General features: G+C 34.6%; 1 protein-coding gene across 2 annotated transcripts in view; it reads left to right on the forward strand.

Moving 5' to 3' along the window:
• The first annotated feature begins 737 nt into the window (after positions 1–737).
• Positions 738–19,412, forward strand: part of ADAD1 (adenosine deaminase domain containing 1) — an 84,947-nt gene continuing 66,272 nt past the window's right edge. Inside the window, exons 1-6 of one of the 2 annotated variants that reach the window (XM_077770888.1) lie at positions 738–800; positions 1,326–1,505; positions 2,206–2,394; positions 5,115–5,282; positions 11,619–11,687; positions 16,246–16,371. In XM_077770888.1, coding sequence (XP_077627014.1) covers positions 1,334–1,505; positions 2,206–2,394; positions 5,115–5,282; positions 11,619–11,687; positions 16,246–16,371 — 724 coding nt within the window. In that variant the 5' untranslated portion in view covers positions 738–800; positions 1,326–1,333. The remainder of the gene's footprint in view (positions 801–1,325; positions 1,506–2,205; positions 2,395–5,114; positions 5,283–11,618; positions 11,688–16,245; positions 16,372–19,412) is intronic. The other variant, XM_077770887.1, reaches the window with a different exon arrangement.

Below are 19,412 nucleotides of genomic sequence, written 5' to 3' on the forward strand. Positions count from 1 at the left end.
TGTGGTCTTAATATTCTCCTCGGGAAAGAGGGGAGGGCTTGAATCTTTACAAGGGGATTACTTTAAGGTTATTCATTTTAAAAAATCAGCTCCCTTGGATTTGGGCAGAGATTGACTTGGCATATATCAAAATCCTGTCTACAACATCATAATGTGGATAGATTAGAAAACGAATTGCCTTCATAGGGAAATTTATTTATTTTACCATCTGTCAGCTAACACCTCCATTAGGGTCTCCTTCATCCTTCACAAGGGGAAAAATTTGAAGAAAACACCCACACTGGGTTTATCACTCACATATTACCACCATTAGCTTTCAATGTCTCCACCTGTTTTCATGATTGTTCATTATTTGGTACCACCAGTGAAACTAACGCAAAGTCCAAAGGATTTTCTGTAAACAGTAAAGGAACGGGTGAAGCCAACCCTTGTGTACAGGGGTCTTCTCAGTATAACCAGGGATAAAGCGAAAGGTTTCCTTGAAACCACCCACACATTGGTGCCCCAGGGACAGCCTCTAAGCACCCCGACTCTAACAGTGCTTTGTGCAGACGGTGGTGCGGGGTGTGTATGACAGGAGAAAGGCCTTACTGCGCGGCGTTACCTTACTTGAGGCAACGAGGGCCGCTAGGGGGCCTGGGTACTCACCCTCAGAGAGAACGAGGTCGGCATCACAGGGCCTCGAACGCCTGACGTCCTGCGTCTCTCCGCTTGTTGACGCAGGGCGTGCAGCCCAGAGGGCACTGCCCTGGCGCTGGCGCAGGCGCGATCTTGGGGGCGGGAGCACAGCCCCGGAGACGGTTGGTGATTGGATGAGGAGGGGAGCGAGGGTGTAGTCCGGGTACTGCTGGGATGCCACGAGGCGGCTTTTGAAAGACGCAAGTTTTGCCGCGTGAACCCTGAAGGCAGAGGTTGAAGCTGGGAGGAAGGAGCAACGGCGGCTTCGCCCTGGCTGGCGAGCCCCCGGCCTAGCGCTAGGTCTCCGGCCTACCGGGCAGGAAGGACAATTTTGGTGGGTGGGAGTTGGGCTGGGAATCGGCCGTTGAGGGTCTCATGATTTTGTTTTCTTTCCTGTTTTTCCCTGGCTGCTAGGTAGTTTTAAAGGGCTTTTCCGGCCAACTGCTTTGACCCTTAGTTACCCTTTTGTAGCAAGTGCTCAGAGAAGGGCTATAGGCGGGACGAGGCCTGTGGCTGTTAATGAGATTTAGTTCTATGTCGTCTGTGTTTAAGCTATTTATGGAAATATATATTATTTTTAATTTCAGAATATTTTTACCTAGTACCTTGTTTTTTTGGTCTTCTTCCAATTTTCGTATGATTTGTAGGCGAGAAAATGTCTGGCAACAATGACTGGTTTCAGAGTTCCCGGGTCCCTAGCTTTGCTCAGATGCTGAAGAAGAACTTGCCGGTTCAGCCATCAGCCCAGACGGTGGCTACACCAACAGGATATTCTTCAGAAAGTTACAGCCTGTCGAATATGGCATCCAAGGTTACACAAGTGACAGGTAGGACTTTTTCATTTGTGATAATGCCTAAGTTATGTAAGATCCTGGGATGGCCAGTAAGTATTGTTGAGCCTCCAGTTTAAATGTACTCTGGCTATATATCCGTATACCCTTGGGTGTGGCCCGTCTGGAACTCGGATTTGACTCTGAACACTGTTGGAGGCCTGTAGAAATCCTTCCTCTAGCTATGTAATTATTTTACTGACTGTTCAACCACGTCAGGAGGAGTCTTGCCTTTTTGAGGTGCAGTTGTGTTAGCCTCTAAAGGGAAGAGACTGAACTTACACTGGTATGAAGCAGGGACAAACACTGAACGTCAGTTGAATTCGAAATGAAAAGTAATATAAAATAGTGAATTGGAAACAAACTAGTCTTAGTCCCAGGACTGTGTCCTCAGTCTAGGCTTTAGTGACATTGTATGTAAAAAAAAAAAGTCTGAGAGTCTCTGAAGACCTTAATGTCACTTAACGATATGACAATGATAGCACTTTTTTTGCACTTTGAGTGCTCCGAAAGGTATTTGCTTCAGCAGGTTGCATTTGTCATGTGTGCCATAATTTTATAGTAGAAACTTATGGGTAATGAAAAACATGTAATTAGATATATCAGGGACAATCTTCCATTTTAGGGTAGGATTTAGTGCTTTTACTTTTTTTTCTTTCATTTTATAGAACTGACCACTGTAAACATTTATTTTTAGGTAATTTTCCAGAACCATTGCTTTCCAAAGGTCTTTCATCTATTTCAAATCCTGTCCTTCCTCCAAAAAAAATACCCAAGGAATTTATAATGAAATACAAACGTGGAGAGATAAATCCTGTGTCAGCTTTGCACCAGTTTGCACAAATGCAGCGAGTTCACCTTGACCTTAAGGAAACAGTAACAACAGGTAAGTGGAAAGTTGTATCTGGTTATTATAGTACCTAAAATGATTCCCTATGAAAAGCATAGCATACAGGCCCCTGGGTGGTTCAGTGGGTTAAGTATCCGACTTTGGCTCAGGTCATGATCTCATAGTTCATGGGTTTGAGTCCTGTGTCAGGTTCTGTGCTGACAGCTCAGAGCCTAGAGCCTGCTTAGGATTCTGCCTCTCCCTCTCCCTACCCGTCCCCTTGCTCATGCTCTGTCTCTCAAAAATAAATAAATGGTAAAAAAAATTTTTTTTAAGCAGAGCATATAAGTTGTACTAAACTTGATTGTTTTCTATATTCATGTAATGTTGGGGTTAGGTAACTAGTATGTTTTGACAAATATACTTAAGAAATTTTTATATTCATACTTTTCTGCAAATAATAGGTACAAAATTTTTCTAATCATTGAATTAATTTTTTGGGTATGGTTAGTTGAACTGAAATCCCATTAGCCTCGTGGATTCTTTAAAGGTGTAAGTACTTGTAGACTAAATGTGCTTTTGTAGAGTTGTTAAATGTTTGGACTATGATTATATAAGGAGGATTCTGTGATGATGATGCCTAACAAAATTACAGTCTAACTTAGCTTCTGAAATTCAGGGTTTAGAAGTAAAAGTAGGACTTGGATAGTATATCAAAAATAGTATATGATGGATACTCTTTCTGTAGACGTGTGTGACTATTTTCTTGATTCTTGCTTAAACCACTTCCCAACCAGAAGGCTCTGTTACCACATTGTGCCTGTGGAAGGCTGAGGAGTAGAGATCAAATAAAATGCAGAAAGCAACCTCTGATCTCTTTACCTTATGACTAATGATTAGATAGAACTTTAGGAAAGTAGATGGATAAGAAAATAAATGCCGTGAATAGGTATTGACAGACTAGAAGTATTAGTCAAAGAAACACAACCCTTAAAAATGCACATATGTATACAAATATGTGTGTGTGTTCCTGTGGGTATGTGTATATATAAACACAGTATTAAATAGCTTGGTTTTTAAATTTTCTCTTACTGATACTAACTTTTGCCAACAGGAGCCTCAGGTCCTCTTTGCAAAAGGATTTAAAGCTTTTGAGATTTTAGCAAAAACTGTCATAGAGAAGTCAAGTTTCTAGTGTGTTGTTTTGAATGAAATGATAGTAAACACGTGACAAAAATAGTCTTAATATTGAAGGTGGGAGTTTTCCTAGGTCGAGTCACTGTAGGTTGGATTACTTCATGATTAGTACTATAGACTTCATTTTTGTGTCACTAGTTAGATTTCCCTCCATTCTTCTCAGACTGCTCTTGGAAAATGTAAGCTGTTGGTCACAGTAAGAAAAAAATATAAGGGCAAATCTTCATTGATCTTAGTAAAAACTACTCAAAATCACAACCCATTGATAAATAATGGTATTTACTTTATGTGTATAGTACTAGTTGAATCAGTAGGTTTAGTAATGACACCAGAGTGTGTTTTAACAACTCTATAGGTGATTTAGATACATACTAAAATTTGAGAACCTGAAGTATGATGGGATGAAGTTTAAAGGCTCAATACTCTGACATAGAGTTCTTATTAAATTTGATGGGTGAAATCTCACACATAATAATCTTATTCTTGTTAAATATACAAAATAATACCAGGTTTAGTAAGTTTGGATGGGAACCTGGGTGATCATAAGGAAGGAATTGGGAAACTGAAGTCTTGGATGGTGGGAGGAAAGCAGTTTACTCAAATGTAGTCAGGAGTTACTTGTAAAACTTTGATATGCAGCAAAACCCAGAAGTTAGTGTAATATGTGAGGAAATAATAATAGTGATGACGAGGCTTCTGTGGAAAGAAGCTGTACCTAGCCATCCATAACTGGAGTAAAGACTTCTAAAGTCTGAATACCGACAAGTAAAACTATAATGGTAACAATCTTTTGCCTGTAAATTTAGATGATTCCATTTCATTTTTCATTAGGCAAATATGAAAACTAGGTAAAAGTAATTGTGTAAAGTAATTCTTCTAGGAATTTTGGATGACTGGACATTTAGTATAAAACTTTAGCATATCTCCTCTGTTGTTTATGTTTTAGTTTTCCTTGTGAATTCTCTCCCTTCCACTTACCTTGAAGGTTATGGTGGTTTGAATTGCTTACCATGACACCCTAATTGGTTCACAGGATTTCTTCAAAGGGATACTTTTGTTCTGGGACTTACAAGAGTATCAGAGCACTTAGAAAGTGGGAGAAATTCAACATTATTGGTATTGAATTTCAAAAGAGAGATATTGCCAGAGGTTCCACATTTTACCTTTCATTGGTCATTCAGTAGATATTTGGGTGCTTCCTGTTGCCAGGTATTTCTTTATATAAGACCCTGTCCCTCCATTATGACCTATACTCTAAAACTGGCCCTACTACTGTTCATGCTAAATTTGGAGCTAACCTGGCTGCCTGATGAATTTCTCAGAACTAGTTCAGGGGTTCACCCAGTTTTACTTTTAACCTGCATTGGCTGTAAAGTAAGTAAGTAAATAAATAAGTAAAAAACAAAATAAAATAATAAAATTTAAAAAATAAAATAAATAAAATAAAATAAAAAATACAAAACAGATAGGCCAAGATAGTTTTCCACAATTTTCATACTAGGATATTTTTCTATCTTAAATGTCATTTGTGAGAACATACTATGAATTATTGCAGCATTCATTCTGACTTCTTTTTCAAGGTAACATTATGGGACCATATTTTGCTTTTTGTGCTGTGGTGGATGGTATTCAATATAAGACTGGACTGGGACAAAATAAGAAGGAGTCTAGATCCAATGCAGCAAAATTAGCTCTTGATGAGCTTCTACAATTGGAAGAACCTGAGCCAAGAATTTTAGAAACATCAGGTAAATACTCTTGATTATGAAGTATTTGTAAAATTAATCTTTTTCAGAAGGAATCACCTGAAGGATTTGTTAATGAAGAATTACTTGGCAACTATAGGAGAGAAGTAGCAGAATTTATTTTCTTTCATTGCTGTCTGATTGCTGACATATTTAGTATTAGTTAAAATGCTCCTGTATATGGGATTGAGTACACCTATCATGATGAGTACTGAGTAACAAACATATAGAATTGTTGAATCACTATATTGTACACCTGAAATTAATATAACACTGTATATTAATTATACTGGGATAAAAAATAAAAATAATAGCAAAGGAAAGAATAAAAAGAATTTATATTAAAGAAAAAATACTCCTGTATATTTCAGCACCATAAACATGTTGGCTGAATTATCTGATAATTTGTCAGATTCTCAATAGCTTCACATTCAGAAACTTGATATTTTTCATAATTTACTGAATTCTTATTATATGCTTTAATACTGTGCATTTTATGCATAAAGCTTTTAAATGCAATTTTTGTGATGTTGGCTTATATTAAATTCAGTAATAGTAGTTATTTGAGAAAATAATGGCCTAAAGTAATGTAGCAAATAGGTTGAGTATAAACTCCAGAATTAGATTGCTGAAGTTGGAGTATTGACTCTGAACAGGCAAGTTATTTGCCCTCTAAACCCAAGTTTTGTCATTTAAAAAGTACAGACACTAAAAAATAAGTAAAAAAATAAATAACATATAAAAAGTGAGGACATCAACAGTGACTATCTCCAATGGCTGTTATTAGAATTAACTGGAAAAAAAAATTAACTGAATAATGCATGCAAAGCCCTTAATTAGTGTTTAGTGAATAATTTGTATAAAATTATAGTAGCGTTTATTCTTGCTAATCAGTTTGAGGAGTATGTTACCATGTCATATATGCTAGCATAGTAAATAGTTTTGTCATTGCTTGTTTAATGGTAGACTACATTTTGGTTCATCTGTAAATGAGTTAATTTTTAAAAAAATCTGATTTAAACAGTGATAAGATCATTCTTTTTAAATAAAAACCATCACTTTATTTTACAACTGGGCTTTTTTGTTTGTTTTTAATCTATTCATTTTGTATTTCATTATACTTAAACTTTTGGTTCTAAGTTCAACTCTTCTTTCACGTATTTCTATTTTTTGTTTGCTTAAAACCATTATCTAGTAATTAGAAATCATTTATTTTGCCACATCTTGTAAGTTTTGATGTATAGGTTTTTTTCATTGTTTTCAAATAGTTGGTCATACTTTGGACTTAAGTTCTTGAGAAAATACTTTATTAATTTTCATGTTATTTTCTCTTCACTACTTTTCAGATTTATTAATTAAAGGTCTAGGTATGTGTCTTCTACAAGCTGGCACTATAAACGTCATTATCCTTATTTTATTGAAATACTTTGATTTTTACATGTTATTTGACCTATAGAGAGCAATGATGCAGTGATTTCATGTTGTTACAGTGTATATTTTTTAATTCAATATAAAATAACTTTTTTATCTTGTATGTTTTATATGTTACATATGTTTTGGTCTTGAATTTCTTTTAATTCTCAGTGATACTTTGTTACCTTTTGTATTGGTCCAGTGTCTTTATCCTGTTGTTTTGTTTTTAATGATTTTCTTTTGTGCATAAAATTAGATTTTTTGAACTAGTCAACAAATATTTCTTTTTTTAAAAAATATTTTTATTTATTTCTAGGAGAGAGAGAGAGAGAGAGACAGTGTGAGCAGGGGGAGGGTCAGAGAGAGAGGGAGATACAGACTCTGAAATAGGCTCCAGGCTCTGAGCTGGCAGTCAACACAGAGCCCGATGCGGGGCTCGAACCCACGAACCGCGAGATCATGACCTAAGTGAAAGTCTAAGCGAAAGACGCTTAACCGACTAAGCCACCCAGGCGCCCCTCAACAAATATTTCAATTAAAAACTTTTAACATTTGCACTTATTATGAATGTCTGATGTCATGTTATCCTTTTCTTCCTTTTGTCCTGTGGATAATGTTTTCTTTGACTTTTTTTCCTGTTAAATATTTGGAAGGTACTGATTTTAGCCTAGAAATTCTTATTTCTAATATGAAGTCAATTTTGATAGTTTTGAATTCTGATTTTATCATTTGATAATTTTGCTATCTTTACCAGTATTCATGTTTGTCCAACATTCATTTACCCATTCTCACACTGCCATATGCCTTGATTAAACAAATCTTACTCATCTAGAGTTTAGTATTTAAGCTAAAAAAATAAGATTTATTTAGATTTATTTTTTTTATAGATATGCCTTTTCCTTTCCCGAGTCTTTAACAAATTAATGTGGATTGCGGAACCTGTGACAAATAATATTCTTAAGGCATTCCTTAAGTTTATTTATTGAAATCCTTTATATATGATTATTTTATCATCTAGGTGTGTCCCCAGGAATATTTTCCCAGTTTCCTTCCAATAGTAGCATGCAGTAGAATCAATAAATCACTAAATGTTTTCAGGATGTTCTCTGTTCCAGGGACTGTGGTAGGTACTGAGGATCTAGAATTAAATAAGACCTGTCCTCTACCCTCAAGGAGCCTAAGATGTGAAATGTTTTTAAATTAAGTTAAAATGTATCTACAGAATTTCTCAAACATCTAACTTAATCATCATAAAATTATGTTTATGGTTGGCTTCTAATGATAAATACTTCAGAAAGCTTATTTAGGACTAGCAAATGTTTTGACTGGTGGGCTACAATTTTTAGTTTCTAAACATCTACCTTCTCTCTTCTTTCTGAAAATTAAGATAGCATTTTCCCATCTCCACTGGTACCACTTTTAGATTCACCATTGTTTTCTCAAAAAGTGCCAATAGTGCCTTAATTATGACAAAGTTTTTTTAATGTCTTTTCTGTGGTCACAGAGCCTGGTAAAAATTAAGTCACCTTTTTCTTTATAGTGAGCTACATTTTTTAAAAATGTCCTAAACAACTAGTTTAAAGAAGATTTATTTTTCTTCTGAAGAGATATGGAAGATAAAAATTGAGTGTTTCCTCTCTTTCGTACGAGACTTAACATCAGTTTTCTGGTCTCAAACTCACTTATAACATAAAACTTAAAAACCTATTTTTAATTTTTTCACAATTCCAAACAAAAAAATTATTTTCCACGTATATCTTCATTCATATTTTGTACATGGTGTTTTTAAAACATATTTTTAAATTAACTGTAAATACTCTTTGCTCTAAGTTTTTTCAAGGACATTGCTAATTTTTATATATTCAGTCAGTATTTCATCTTAGTCAAAACTTAGTCCAGAGGAGCAGTTTTTTGGTTCCTTTGCCTTTATGAATGATTCTTGAGAGATACTGATTACTAATTAATTACTTATTAATAATACACTTAGGTTTTGAAAATCTTACCACTTTTTATACAATTATTTAAGAATCTGGTTCTAAGTTTAGCTTATTTCAATACTGCTTTTAAAAATCGAGGTTTTTAGTGTGATAAAATAAAATTTTGCATGACATATATATAAAATATAAATTTTAGCACCATAACCATTTTAAGCGTACACTTTAGTCTTAAGTACATTCACTTTGTTGTGTATCCAATATCCAGAACCCTTTTTATCTTGCAAAACTGAAATTCTGTATGCATTAAAAAATTACTCTTCATCTCTTCCCCATCTCTACCCCCACACCAAACTCATGGCAATTACCATTCTGTTTTCTGTCTATGTGAATTTGTCTAGGTACTTCAAATGGAATCATACAGTATTTGTCTTTTATTGCTGGCTTATTTCACTTACCATTGTGCCCTCAAAATTTGTATTGTAGCACATATCAAAATTTCTTTCCTTTTTAAGGCTCCATAATCTCTTGTATGTTTATACTACATTTTGTTTATTCATTCATCAGTTGATACATACTTGAGTTGCCTCAACTTTTGGCTCTTGTAAATAATGCTGCTATGAGCATAGGTGTACGAATATCTCTGACATTCTGGTTCCGAATCTTTGGATTTTATACCCAGAAGTGGAACTGCTGGATCCTATGGTAATTTTATATTTAATTTTATAAGAGCTGCTATATTGTTCTTTATAATGGCGGCACTATTTTATGTTCCAGCCTATAGTGAGGGAAGGTTCCAGTTTTTCCGCATCCTCACCAATGCTTGTTATTTTTTGTTTTTTTGATAGTAGCCATCCCACTGGGTGTGATGTGGCATGTCATTGTAGCTTTGATTTGCATTTTCCTACTGACCAGTGATGGTGAGCATTTTTATGTGCCACTTATATATTTTCTTCAGAGAAATGTCATACGTGATTCCTTTGCCCATTTTTTAATTGGGTCATTGGTCTTTTTGTTGAATTTTAGGAGTCCTCTATCTAGTAGTCACCTCCTTATTCACAGTTTCACTTACTGTGGCTCCAGTTTCCTGTGGTAGACTGTGATCTACAGGCAGATGATCCTCCTTCTGACATGTCATCAGAAGGTCATTAATAGCCTAACCCTACATCATAATGCCTATGTCATTCACTTTACTTCATCTCATCAGATTTTTTCATCTCCCATTGCAAGAAAGATGAGTACAGTACAATAAGATATTTTAATAGAGGACTATGTTCACATAATTCTTAGTATGGTGTGTATTAATTTCTTACTGTGACTAGTTTATAAATTAAACTTCATCAAAAGGATGTAGATAGAGTATATATACGTAAAAACTGTGTATATAGATGTATATAGATACAGATATACACACAGTGTTCAGTATTCAGTGGAACTAATCCCTCAGGTAAGGGGAGAACTGCTGTATATTCTGGATATCAGTCCCTTATCAGATATGTGATGTACGAATATTTTCTCCCCTTTTGTGATTTAAATTTTTACTCTGTTATTAGTCTTGTTTGCTTTACAAAATATTTAATTTTGATAAAATCCCAGTTTTTTGTTTTCTGTACTTTTAGGGTCATATCCAGGGAATAATTGCCAAATCCAGTGTCATCATCAAGCTTTTCTCCTTTGTTTTCTTCTAAAAGTTTCATGGGTTTTGCCCTATGTTTGGGTCATTGATCCATATTGAGTTAATCTCTATATGTAGTGTTAGGGATCTATCTTTAATCTTTTGCATGTGAATATCCAGTTTTTCCAGCATCATTGAAAAGACTGCCTTTTCCTTTTTTTGAATGAGGCTGGCACCCTTGTCAAGAATCATTTGACAAAATAAGTGAGAATTTATTTCTGGATTGTCTATACCATTGGTCTCTGTGTCTTTATGCTACTATCATAGTGTTTTTATTTACTGTCACTTTGTATTAAGTTTTGAAATAGGGAACTATGAGTCTTCCACCTTTGCTCTTTTTCAAGATTATTTTGCCTATTTATGTGTGCCTTAAAATGCAGTCCAACTGGTGCCGTCACATTTTCTTTATTGAATTTTTTTGTGCTTGATAAACAAGATTTAATATCTGTGGTTTTCATTCCACTTGTGGCTAACACTTCAGTAAATGGAAAAAGTCCATCTTTCTCTGAGTTTTTAAGGTTCTGCTTTTCTAAAGTCCAGAGTGTATATATCTAAGTATAGTTAGCCTTTGCTTAACCAATGGGAACCCCAAGATGATACTGCCAGTCTTTCCTTGCTAATTTTTATATATTCAGTCAGTATTTCATCTTAGTCAAAATTTAGTCCAGAGGAGCAGTTTTTTTGGTTCCTTTGTCTTTATGAATGATTCTTGAGAGATACTAATTACTTTAGTTGAACTTTGCTCCTGGAGCCTCTTCATTTAAACTTTTATGATAGATCTTTTTTTTGTTTCTTTGTTTTAGTGTTCTTTTTTGTTTGATTGTTTTTCCTAGATTTCCTAACTTGAGAAACAAATTGGAAAGCCATTGCAAAGAAGGAGACTGAAAGCTTTAAAAACTTTGAATGTAGTATCCTCCTAGGAAAAACAATAACTCTCACAGATTACATTTTTGATAGGATATTATTTTAACTATTTTGTATAGTGTTACTGTAAGTAGAGAATTGTTCATGGGCATCTAAAACAACGTTTCATTTTAAATGTTTTTCAGAATGTTGCATCTATTATAACACCAACTATATAGTAGTAATTATGCTTATGTTTGATAAATTAGGAAATCCAGAAATGTGTTTGTATAATTTCAGTAAGGCAGGATATTTATCAAGGCTGAGCTAATGGAGATGTGATGGCCTAGAGATGGCAGAACTATACAGAAAAAATAATCATTCTTAGATTATTGTTTATTAAAGAGTAGTAAGATACCTGCTTTTTGGAACATGGAAGTTTCATGTTTCTTTGTGTTTTTATTTTATTTACAGGTCCTCCTCCTATCCCTGCAGAACCTGTTGTTTCACCTGAACCAGTCTATGTCTCAAAAATACATTATGGTAAGAAAGTCCTTCCTGATGTTCTTTTTTTAGAAGGGTAACCCAATAAAAAGTTATAACAACTTATAATTAAAATCTGCTTAGGTGGGTTGCCTGGGTGGGTCAGTCGGTTAAGCATCTGACTCTTGATTTCGGCTCAGATTATGATCTCATGGTTTGTGAGTTCAAGCCTGGCATTGGGATCCATGCTGATAGCATGGAGCCTGGTTGGGATTCCCTCCCCCCTTTCTCAACCCCTCCCGTGTGCACATGAACTCTCTCCATCTCAAAATAAATAAACAAACTTTAAAATATGCTTAGGTATGAAAATATACATTAGTATTTTATCATTCAAATCTGTCACACTTCTATAAGGAGGAGAATTTCCTTCTATATTGTGCTAAAAATGAGAAGGAATGGAGAGGAAAAATCGAAGAAATGGCTTTTTTAATATGAGGAGATGATTTATCAATTTCATATATCTGTTCTTTTGAGGATACTTTTCTTTGGTAGGTTTGTCATTAATAAAAACCAATGGCTTTCTGGTGCTTAATGGTTTGGACATTTATTTCAAATAATATGTTTCTTTTAATGGCTGTTATTTGTCACTCAAGCTCAAGAAAACCAAGACTGCAATTGCAGTTACTATTATATGACCTAATATCAGCTACTTCTCCATGCACCTTAGTTTCTCCATTTGTAAAATCTCCATAGCAATAATTATCTTGTAGGGTATTTATTATGATTCAGTAAAGTCATATATATGAATTACTTAAGTCAGTGCCAGTAGATCCTTCCTAAACAGTAACATTTTATTATAATACTTTGTCATATTCAACACTATATGGTAGTTATTATATGCTTTCCGCATTCGTTGGATTATGAATCCTCTGAGTGTCAGGAAATTACTTTCTTTTTCTACATTGCCTACATAGTAGTAACGCCTTAGACTTCAAAGTTTAGAATATTTATAGAATTAAAATGAAAAAGAGCCTGCCTGTGTCTTTTCTATGTCTGGAGATTAGGATTTGGAAACCAGCTTTATGCTTATTCAAACTTGTTTTCCATTGTCTTTATTTTCTCATTGTTTTTCTAAAACAGTGAAAGACTGTGTACACTTACGAGCCTATCTGGAGTAAAGGACTAGGCATGATCAAATGGCAAAATCTACCAACAGTTTAATATAGCTACTTGATCTAACAGTCATAAGAATTGATGAAGAGAAGGGAAGTGAGGGATCAGTCCAGCAATAGTCATGTCTTAATATGCAGGAGGGCTCTAGTCTGTCTTTTCAGCCTCTGGACAATTTTAATGAATAGTGGGGTAGAATCTCTAGTCGATGACTGACAAATAACATAGATTATGATTACCCTTAGAAAAAATATCAATCTATGAGGAAAAAAGAACATATGGTTAATGGTATGTTTAAAGAAATGAAAGAGCAGTTTGGTAGGCTTATACAGGAGTCAAGTGTCAGAAAAGGGAGAGCAAACATCATCCTTGAAGTTTATGGATAAACACAGGAGTTGGATGTTATTGCCTTTGAAGAAAAAAGGTTTAAGACACACAGTAATTTACATAGCAGATCCTGCTGTGCCAGTTATAGAAGATATCACTATTTCACAGCATGTTTGCTCTGCCATTTTTCTGACTGGACCATATATTCATTAAAAATAGTGATATTTTGGGAGCATCTGGGTGGCTCAGTCAGTTGAGCATCCTGACTTCAGCTTAGGTCATGATCTCACAGTTTGTGAGTTCAAGCCCCACATCAGACTCTGTGCTGACAGCTCAGAGCGTGGAGCCTGCTTTGAATTTTGTGTCTCCCCCCCTTCTCTCTGTCCCTCCCCTGCTCATGCTCTGTCTCTGTCTCTCAAAAATGAGTAAGTGGTAAAAAAAAAAAAAAATAGTGATATTTTGGCTTTGAAGGTAGGTTCAAGTTACACATAATACACTTAAAATTGGCAACTTGAAATCAAAGAAATGATGTAATAATTGGCATTATGTATTAATGCTTTATCTCTTTCTTCATTTTCAGTAATTTGTGAAAATATTTTATTTCCTCAATAGCTGGCATACATATATAAGGAAGATGATGATTATACTTTTTACTTTTTACATGCATCGTATTAAGAGATACATTTAAGCACCTAAGATTTTATTATATTCACAATATTATTTCTTTCAACATTGAATTAAGATTAAGAGGATTTCTGATATGTTGTCAAGTCCCAAGTGTTCTTTATGATACTTAGGTGCAATCTTTTAATGGGTAGCAAAACATTCTCTTGCCTCAGAACATTCTAGTTCTGGCAGTACTAATTACAGTGTGGTTTTCTACTCTATATCATAATACAAAGAAATTGCTAACTCTATATAATATAATTAAACAAATTATAACACATTTATTCTATAGACCCATTAGGAAGGATGTGGTAGTACTATGTCTATCCTTGAGGGATATCCAACACCAAGTAAATGCAAAAGGTGCATTTCAGCATGTCCCAGTTTTTTATTTTTTGAAGTGATACATGTTTATATTTATAGACTCTAAAAATTTCTGTTAGAAACTGGTAATAGTGCCCACATACGGTGAGGAAACCTCTGAATGCGTATCTTCATATTGCTGTTTCAGGTTAAAAAAAAAAAAAGAAGTAAAATTTAAAAATATCCTTAAATGAATACTGCTTCTTCTGTATCATGAGTTTTTGGTGATAGAGTCAAGATGCTGAGAATTTGTCATTTATATTTTTACTGCATAAGGACTAGGAACTAATTTATACACCACACATTGATAGTCTTGACCAATTTTAGTTAAATATATGATAGCATGCAATTATAATAATTTTTACCTCCACATTGTATGCTTTGTGATGAGATAAAAGAATATAGCCATTACTTTATTCTTTTTTCTCTCAGAGCTTTATTTTGTGATTAGTTTTATGATTTCATTCTTCTTGATAATGTGGATTTTTTTCTTTGCCAATAAGAGAGCATTAACAATATTAACAGAAAAATTAAACCTTAAGAAATATAAACAAAAACACATAAACGGCCTAACTGAAATGTGTGTATCCAGTTAGCAGAATGTTAGCTGAGATAAACATCAAATTTTTATCACTTGTGTACTTTTTTGTTTGTTTACTTATTTTTTTTACAAATAGTTTATTGTCAAGTTGGTTTCCATATAACACCCAGTGCTCATCCCCACAAGTGCCCCTCTCTGTGCCCCTACCCCCCCCACATCCATCAGTCCTCAGTTTTTGTCAGCATTCAAGAGTCTCTCATGGTTTGCCTCTCCCCCTTTCCCCCACTGTTTCCCCCCTTCTTCTCCCCCATGGTCCTCCGTTAAGTTCCTCCTAATTCTCCTATAGGTGCAAACATATAATATTTGTCCTCTGCCTGAGTTATTTCGCTCAGCATAACACCCTCAAGGTCCATCCATGTTGCTACTTGTGTACTTTTTTAAATGTAATTATTATTGAGCAGGTAAAAAGAATTTCTTTGAAAATTATAATCAATTATTTTTTTAACATAATGCATGATAGAAAAGTTCTTTCATTGCTTTTTTTTCCTCTGAAAATATGAAATGTACTGCAAACTACTTGATAGACTACTTAGCAACCATCATGAAACTTGAGGAACTATCAGTCTCTTACAACTAAGCCTTGAGAAACACTGTATGTTAGTAGGTGATTCTGCAACCTTTAATTCTCTAAAACAATGGTTCTTCAGTAGGGATACACAAAGCAAAAATAGCCAGGACTCTTCTCCAGAAACTTAGCTCTGTCATTTTTTTTTAATGTTTTAAATATTTTTATTTATTTTTGAGAGACTGAGCAAGCAGGGGAGGGGCAGAGAGAGAATCCAAAGTGGTCTCCATGCTAAGAGTGGAGAACCACATGTGGGGCTCAAACTCACAAACCACAAGATCATGGCCTGAACCAAAGTTGGATGTTTAACCAGCTGAACCACCCAGGTGCCCCTCTGTCATGTTTAAAAAAGAAAAAAAAAATCCATGGGTATCTTCTGAGGTATATTCTTGGTTATAAACTGTTCTGTGGTCATCCTAGTTAGTTAAAACTATCTTTATCTTTCAAAGTTTAGGACTTTTTTTATGGGAACATGGAACTATATCAAGGGTCTAAGTGCTCAATGTTTTGCAGTGGTTCTCAGTGGGACAAATGCTAAGGAAAGTATTTTAATTGTCACAATGATGAGGGATGACTACTGGCTTTCAGTGAGCTGTTGATTGTCTGGCAATGTAGGATAATCCTATACAACGAAGAAATATGTCTTGTAGGACTTTTGAATATTTCATCAAATACAGATCAGTAATTCTCTAGTATGTAATATTAAGACATCTTATTACAAGAAATTTTCTATAAAGCTCAATAACATGTTTTATTTAGAATTGGATGCTTTAAAATATGACATGATGTAAATTATAATTTGCTTACACATCTATAAGTTACAAACTCACTCAATTGTTAAGGTTATAATTGGAATAATAGAGGCCTCTGGGAAAAAGCCCAGTGTTCTTCAAATTCATATTCCATTTGATTTTTTTTTTTTCCAGAAGGGAGACATATTCAGTATGCAAAGATATCACAGAGTATTAAAGAAACATTTAATCAACTAATTTCTAATCATCCAGGATATCTGAAATGTACCAATTCATTGGCTGCTTTTATAATTGAAAGAGGTAAGTCCAAATATTTGGGATGTGTTGATTTCTAGAAAAGCTATTAAATATCCTAATTTTAAGATGCATATAGTATTTTAATTAGCTAACTTTGACCGTTTTTACAATCGTGTTACATTGATTTGAAGTGGCCTTTTCTAGTGGGTGTGTCATTTTTTAAACATAATTTACTGTCAAATTGGCTAACAGTGTGTAAAGTGTGTGCTTGGTTTTTTGGGTAGATTCCCATGGTTCATACACACCCACTTACATACATAGTGTATATCATTAAACACAACGGCTCTCAAAGTTAAAGTATACTAACCAGAAACTAATACAGAACTCCAGAATGGTAAAATGCCTAGCATTTTAAACAATAACTCTGTTCTAGACTGAGTTCTAATTTTCGTTACAACAAACAGAAAGACTTTATAAAATAAATGAACAAATTTTCATTTTTAAGGAAGGAAAGATTACAGTATGGAAAATAATGAACCTCTGGTTTTTCTTGTGGATATTATGATGATTCACTACATTTTATCTATTATTTACCCTTTAATTTTCTATGTTGATCATTAAAAGTATTTAAATTTTATATTCATTTCAGAATAAGAGATTATAGATGATCTAAAACAGATTTGAGGTTTGGTTCATAGTCTTCAGGAGTTTTTATTAATTAATTAATTTATTTATTTTTAATGTTTTATTTATTTCTGAGATAGAAGCAGCTTGAGCAGGGGAGGGTCAGAAAGAGAGGGAGAAAAAGAATCGAAAGTAGGCTCCAGGCTCTGAGTTAGCTGTCAGCACAGAGCCTGACGCAGGGCTTGAACCCACGACCGTGAGATCATGGCCTGAGCGAAAGTCGATGCTCAACTGACTGAGCCACCCAGGCACCCCAAGGAGTTTTTATAATTTAAATGGAGAGAGAAGATATATACTGTTGAAAGTCTGAGATGATAAAAGTTAATTATTTTCTTTAATCAAAAATGGATAAAAAATTCATAGATAGTAGATACCTGATAGGGTAAAATATTTGGGAACAAGTGAGACTTAAGCTGAAACTTTAAGGGTTAATAAGGCTTATATAAATAGAGGCTTTTGGAAAAAGACATGAAGGAAGAAAGCAGCAGTGAGAAAACTTTTTATGGAACAATGAGAGAAATTTATTACTAGTGTGGAAGAGAGGTAGGTGTGTGTATGTATATATGTGTATATATACGCACACCTACATATATGTCTACACATATGCACACATGCACGCACACAGGTAATAGAAAATGTTGTTAGGTTGATAAGATGTTACCAGATTATGGAGTCATTTATTTAAAAAAATTTTAATGTTTATTTTTGAAGGGGAGAGAGACAGAGTGTGAGGGGGGGAGGGACAGAGAGAGAGGGAGACACAGAATCTGAAGTAGCCTCCAGGCTTCAAGCTGTCAGCACAGAGCTCGATATGGAGCTTGAACCCATGACCTAAGCCAAAGTCAGATACTTAACCAACTAAGCCACCCAAGCTCCCCTGGAGTCATTTAAAATCAGAAGTTGGATTTAATGACATAGATACTAAGTGGTGAAAGATCTTTGGTCAGGGATTGATACTGTACTATATTGTTGAAAACAGCATCAGACTTAGCTTTGCGACTTAAATGACTTTGGGCACATTATGTACTTAACAACTCTCTGCTTCAGTTTTAATTTTTTAAAAGTAGAAATTATAACAGTCTCTACTTACTGGAGTTACTAGGATTAGGTATAATACTGTAAGTATTTGGCAGAGTACTTGGTATTTCAGAAAATGTTAATTTATACTTGTGATTAAAATAAGTTAATGTCTACGCAATAATTGCCAATAATTGTTTAAAGATACTACATGGATTGGGCCTAAATTAGGGAATCATAAATTAGATGATTGTGATGGAGTTACTTATTTTAGAGTTGAGATAGATATGAACAGAGAAAGAAAATAATATTTTTTAGAAATTGATGTGATAAGATGGGAGTGACAGATGATAGATATGAAATGAGATGAATAAAACACATTTCAAGTTTACATAGGGGAATGGTGTTTCCATGTACACAGGAATCTTAAAGTTGATATAATATTGAGCAAATAGCATGAATGAGAATAATAAATCTGGTTTTAGAAATATGATTGTGACTGTGGAGTGGGGAAAGCCTAAGTAAAATTAAGTACCCGTCGCTGGAATAACTTGCACAGTCAATAGCTACTTAAAATGTATTAGAAAATCAAATGGGTGTCCCTCACTGCCCATTCAGCCTGTGTCTCCAGTAGGGTTGGTCACACATTCCCTGGAGTGACTATTTCATACTTTCCTTTGGCGTCAAATACCCCACACCTTCTTTTCCATCCTCGCTTTCAGCTTTTGGCCTTGCCTCATAATCTTTTATTTGTAAGAAGCTTTCAAATCCAAACTTCCTTCCATCCTCTTCCACCAACTCTGTGTACTTCCTTGCAATCATGCTTATATTCTCTACTGTGAGAGTGGAGAAATCCCTTATAGCCAATCCCTTCACTTAAATTTTGCTTCCATTCCCTCACACATCCTCATGAATTCCTTCCTTGGGCTATTCCCTTCTTTTTCCTGCATTATCAAACTAGAATCTCCCTGGAACATGGCAGGTTAAGTTAGAGTTGCAATAGAAACTGACTTCGTGACTACTGTATTGCCGTTTATAACTCAGAACTTTACATCACCATTCCAGAACTTACACTGACACCATATAATTCACTTTAACCACAGCCATCCATTCCTTCCTGGAGTAGCTACACTTATGATAATGGAACTTTTTATTTTTCTCATCTAATTCTATTCTTCCTCCAGCTTTCTCCATCTCAGTAAATGGCATAAGACAGACAGAAAATCCAAGTGCTTTCCCTAATATCCAAAATTTTTCTCTTAAGTTCTATTGTATCACCAAACTCTACCTAAGATCTGATTATTCTTCTCCAGCTACCCTTCATTATTTGAGTCTTAAGTCATGATCTCTAGTTTCTTGGACCCAAATATAGCATTTTACATATAAAGGAGTGATCTTAAAAT

The sequence above is a fragment of the Crocuta crocuta genome, unplaced genomic scaffold, assembly GCF_008692635.1.
Source record: "Crocuta crocuta isolate KB4526 unplaced genomic scaffold, BGI_CrCroc_1.0 scaffold331, whole genome shotgun sequence".
NCBI classification, from domain to species: domain Eukaryota; kingdom Metazoa; phylum Chordata; class Mammalia; order Carnivora; family Hyaenidae; genus Crocuta; species Crocuta crocuta.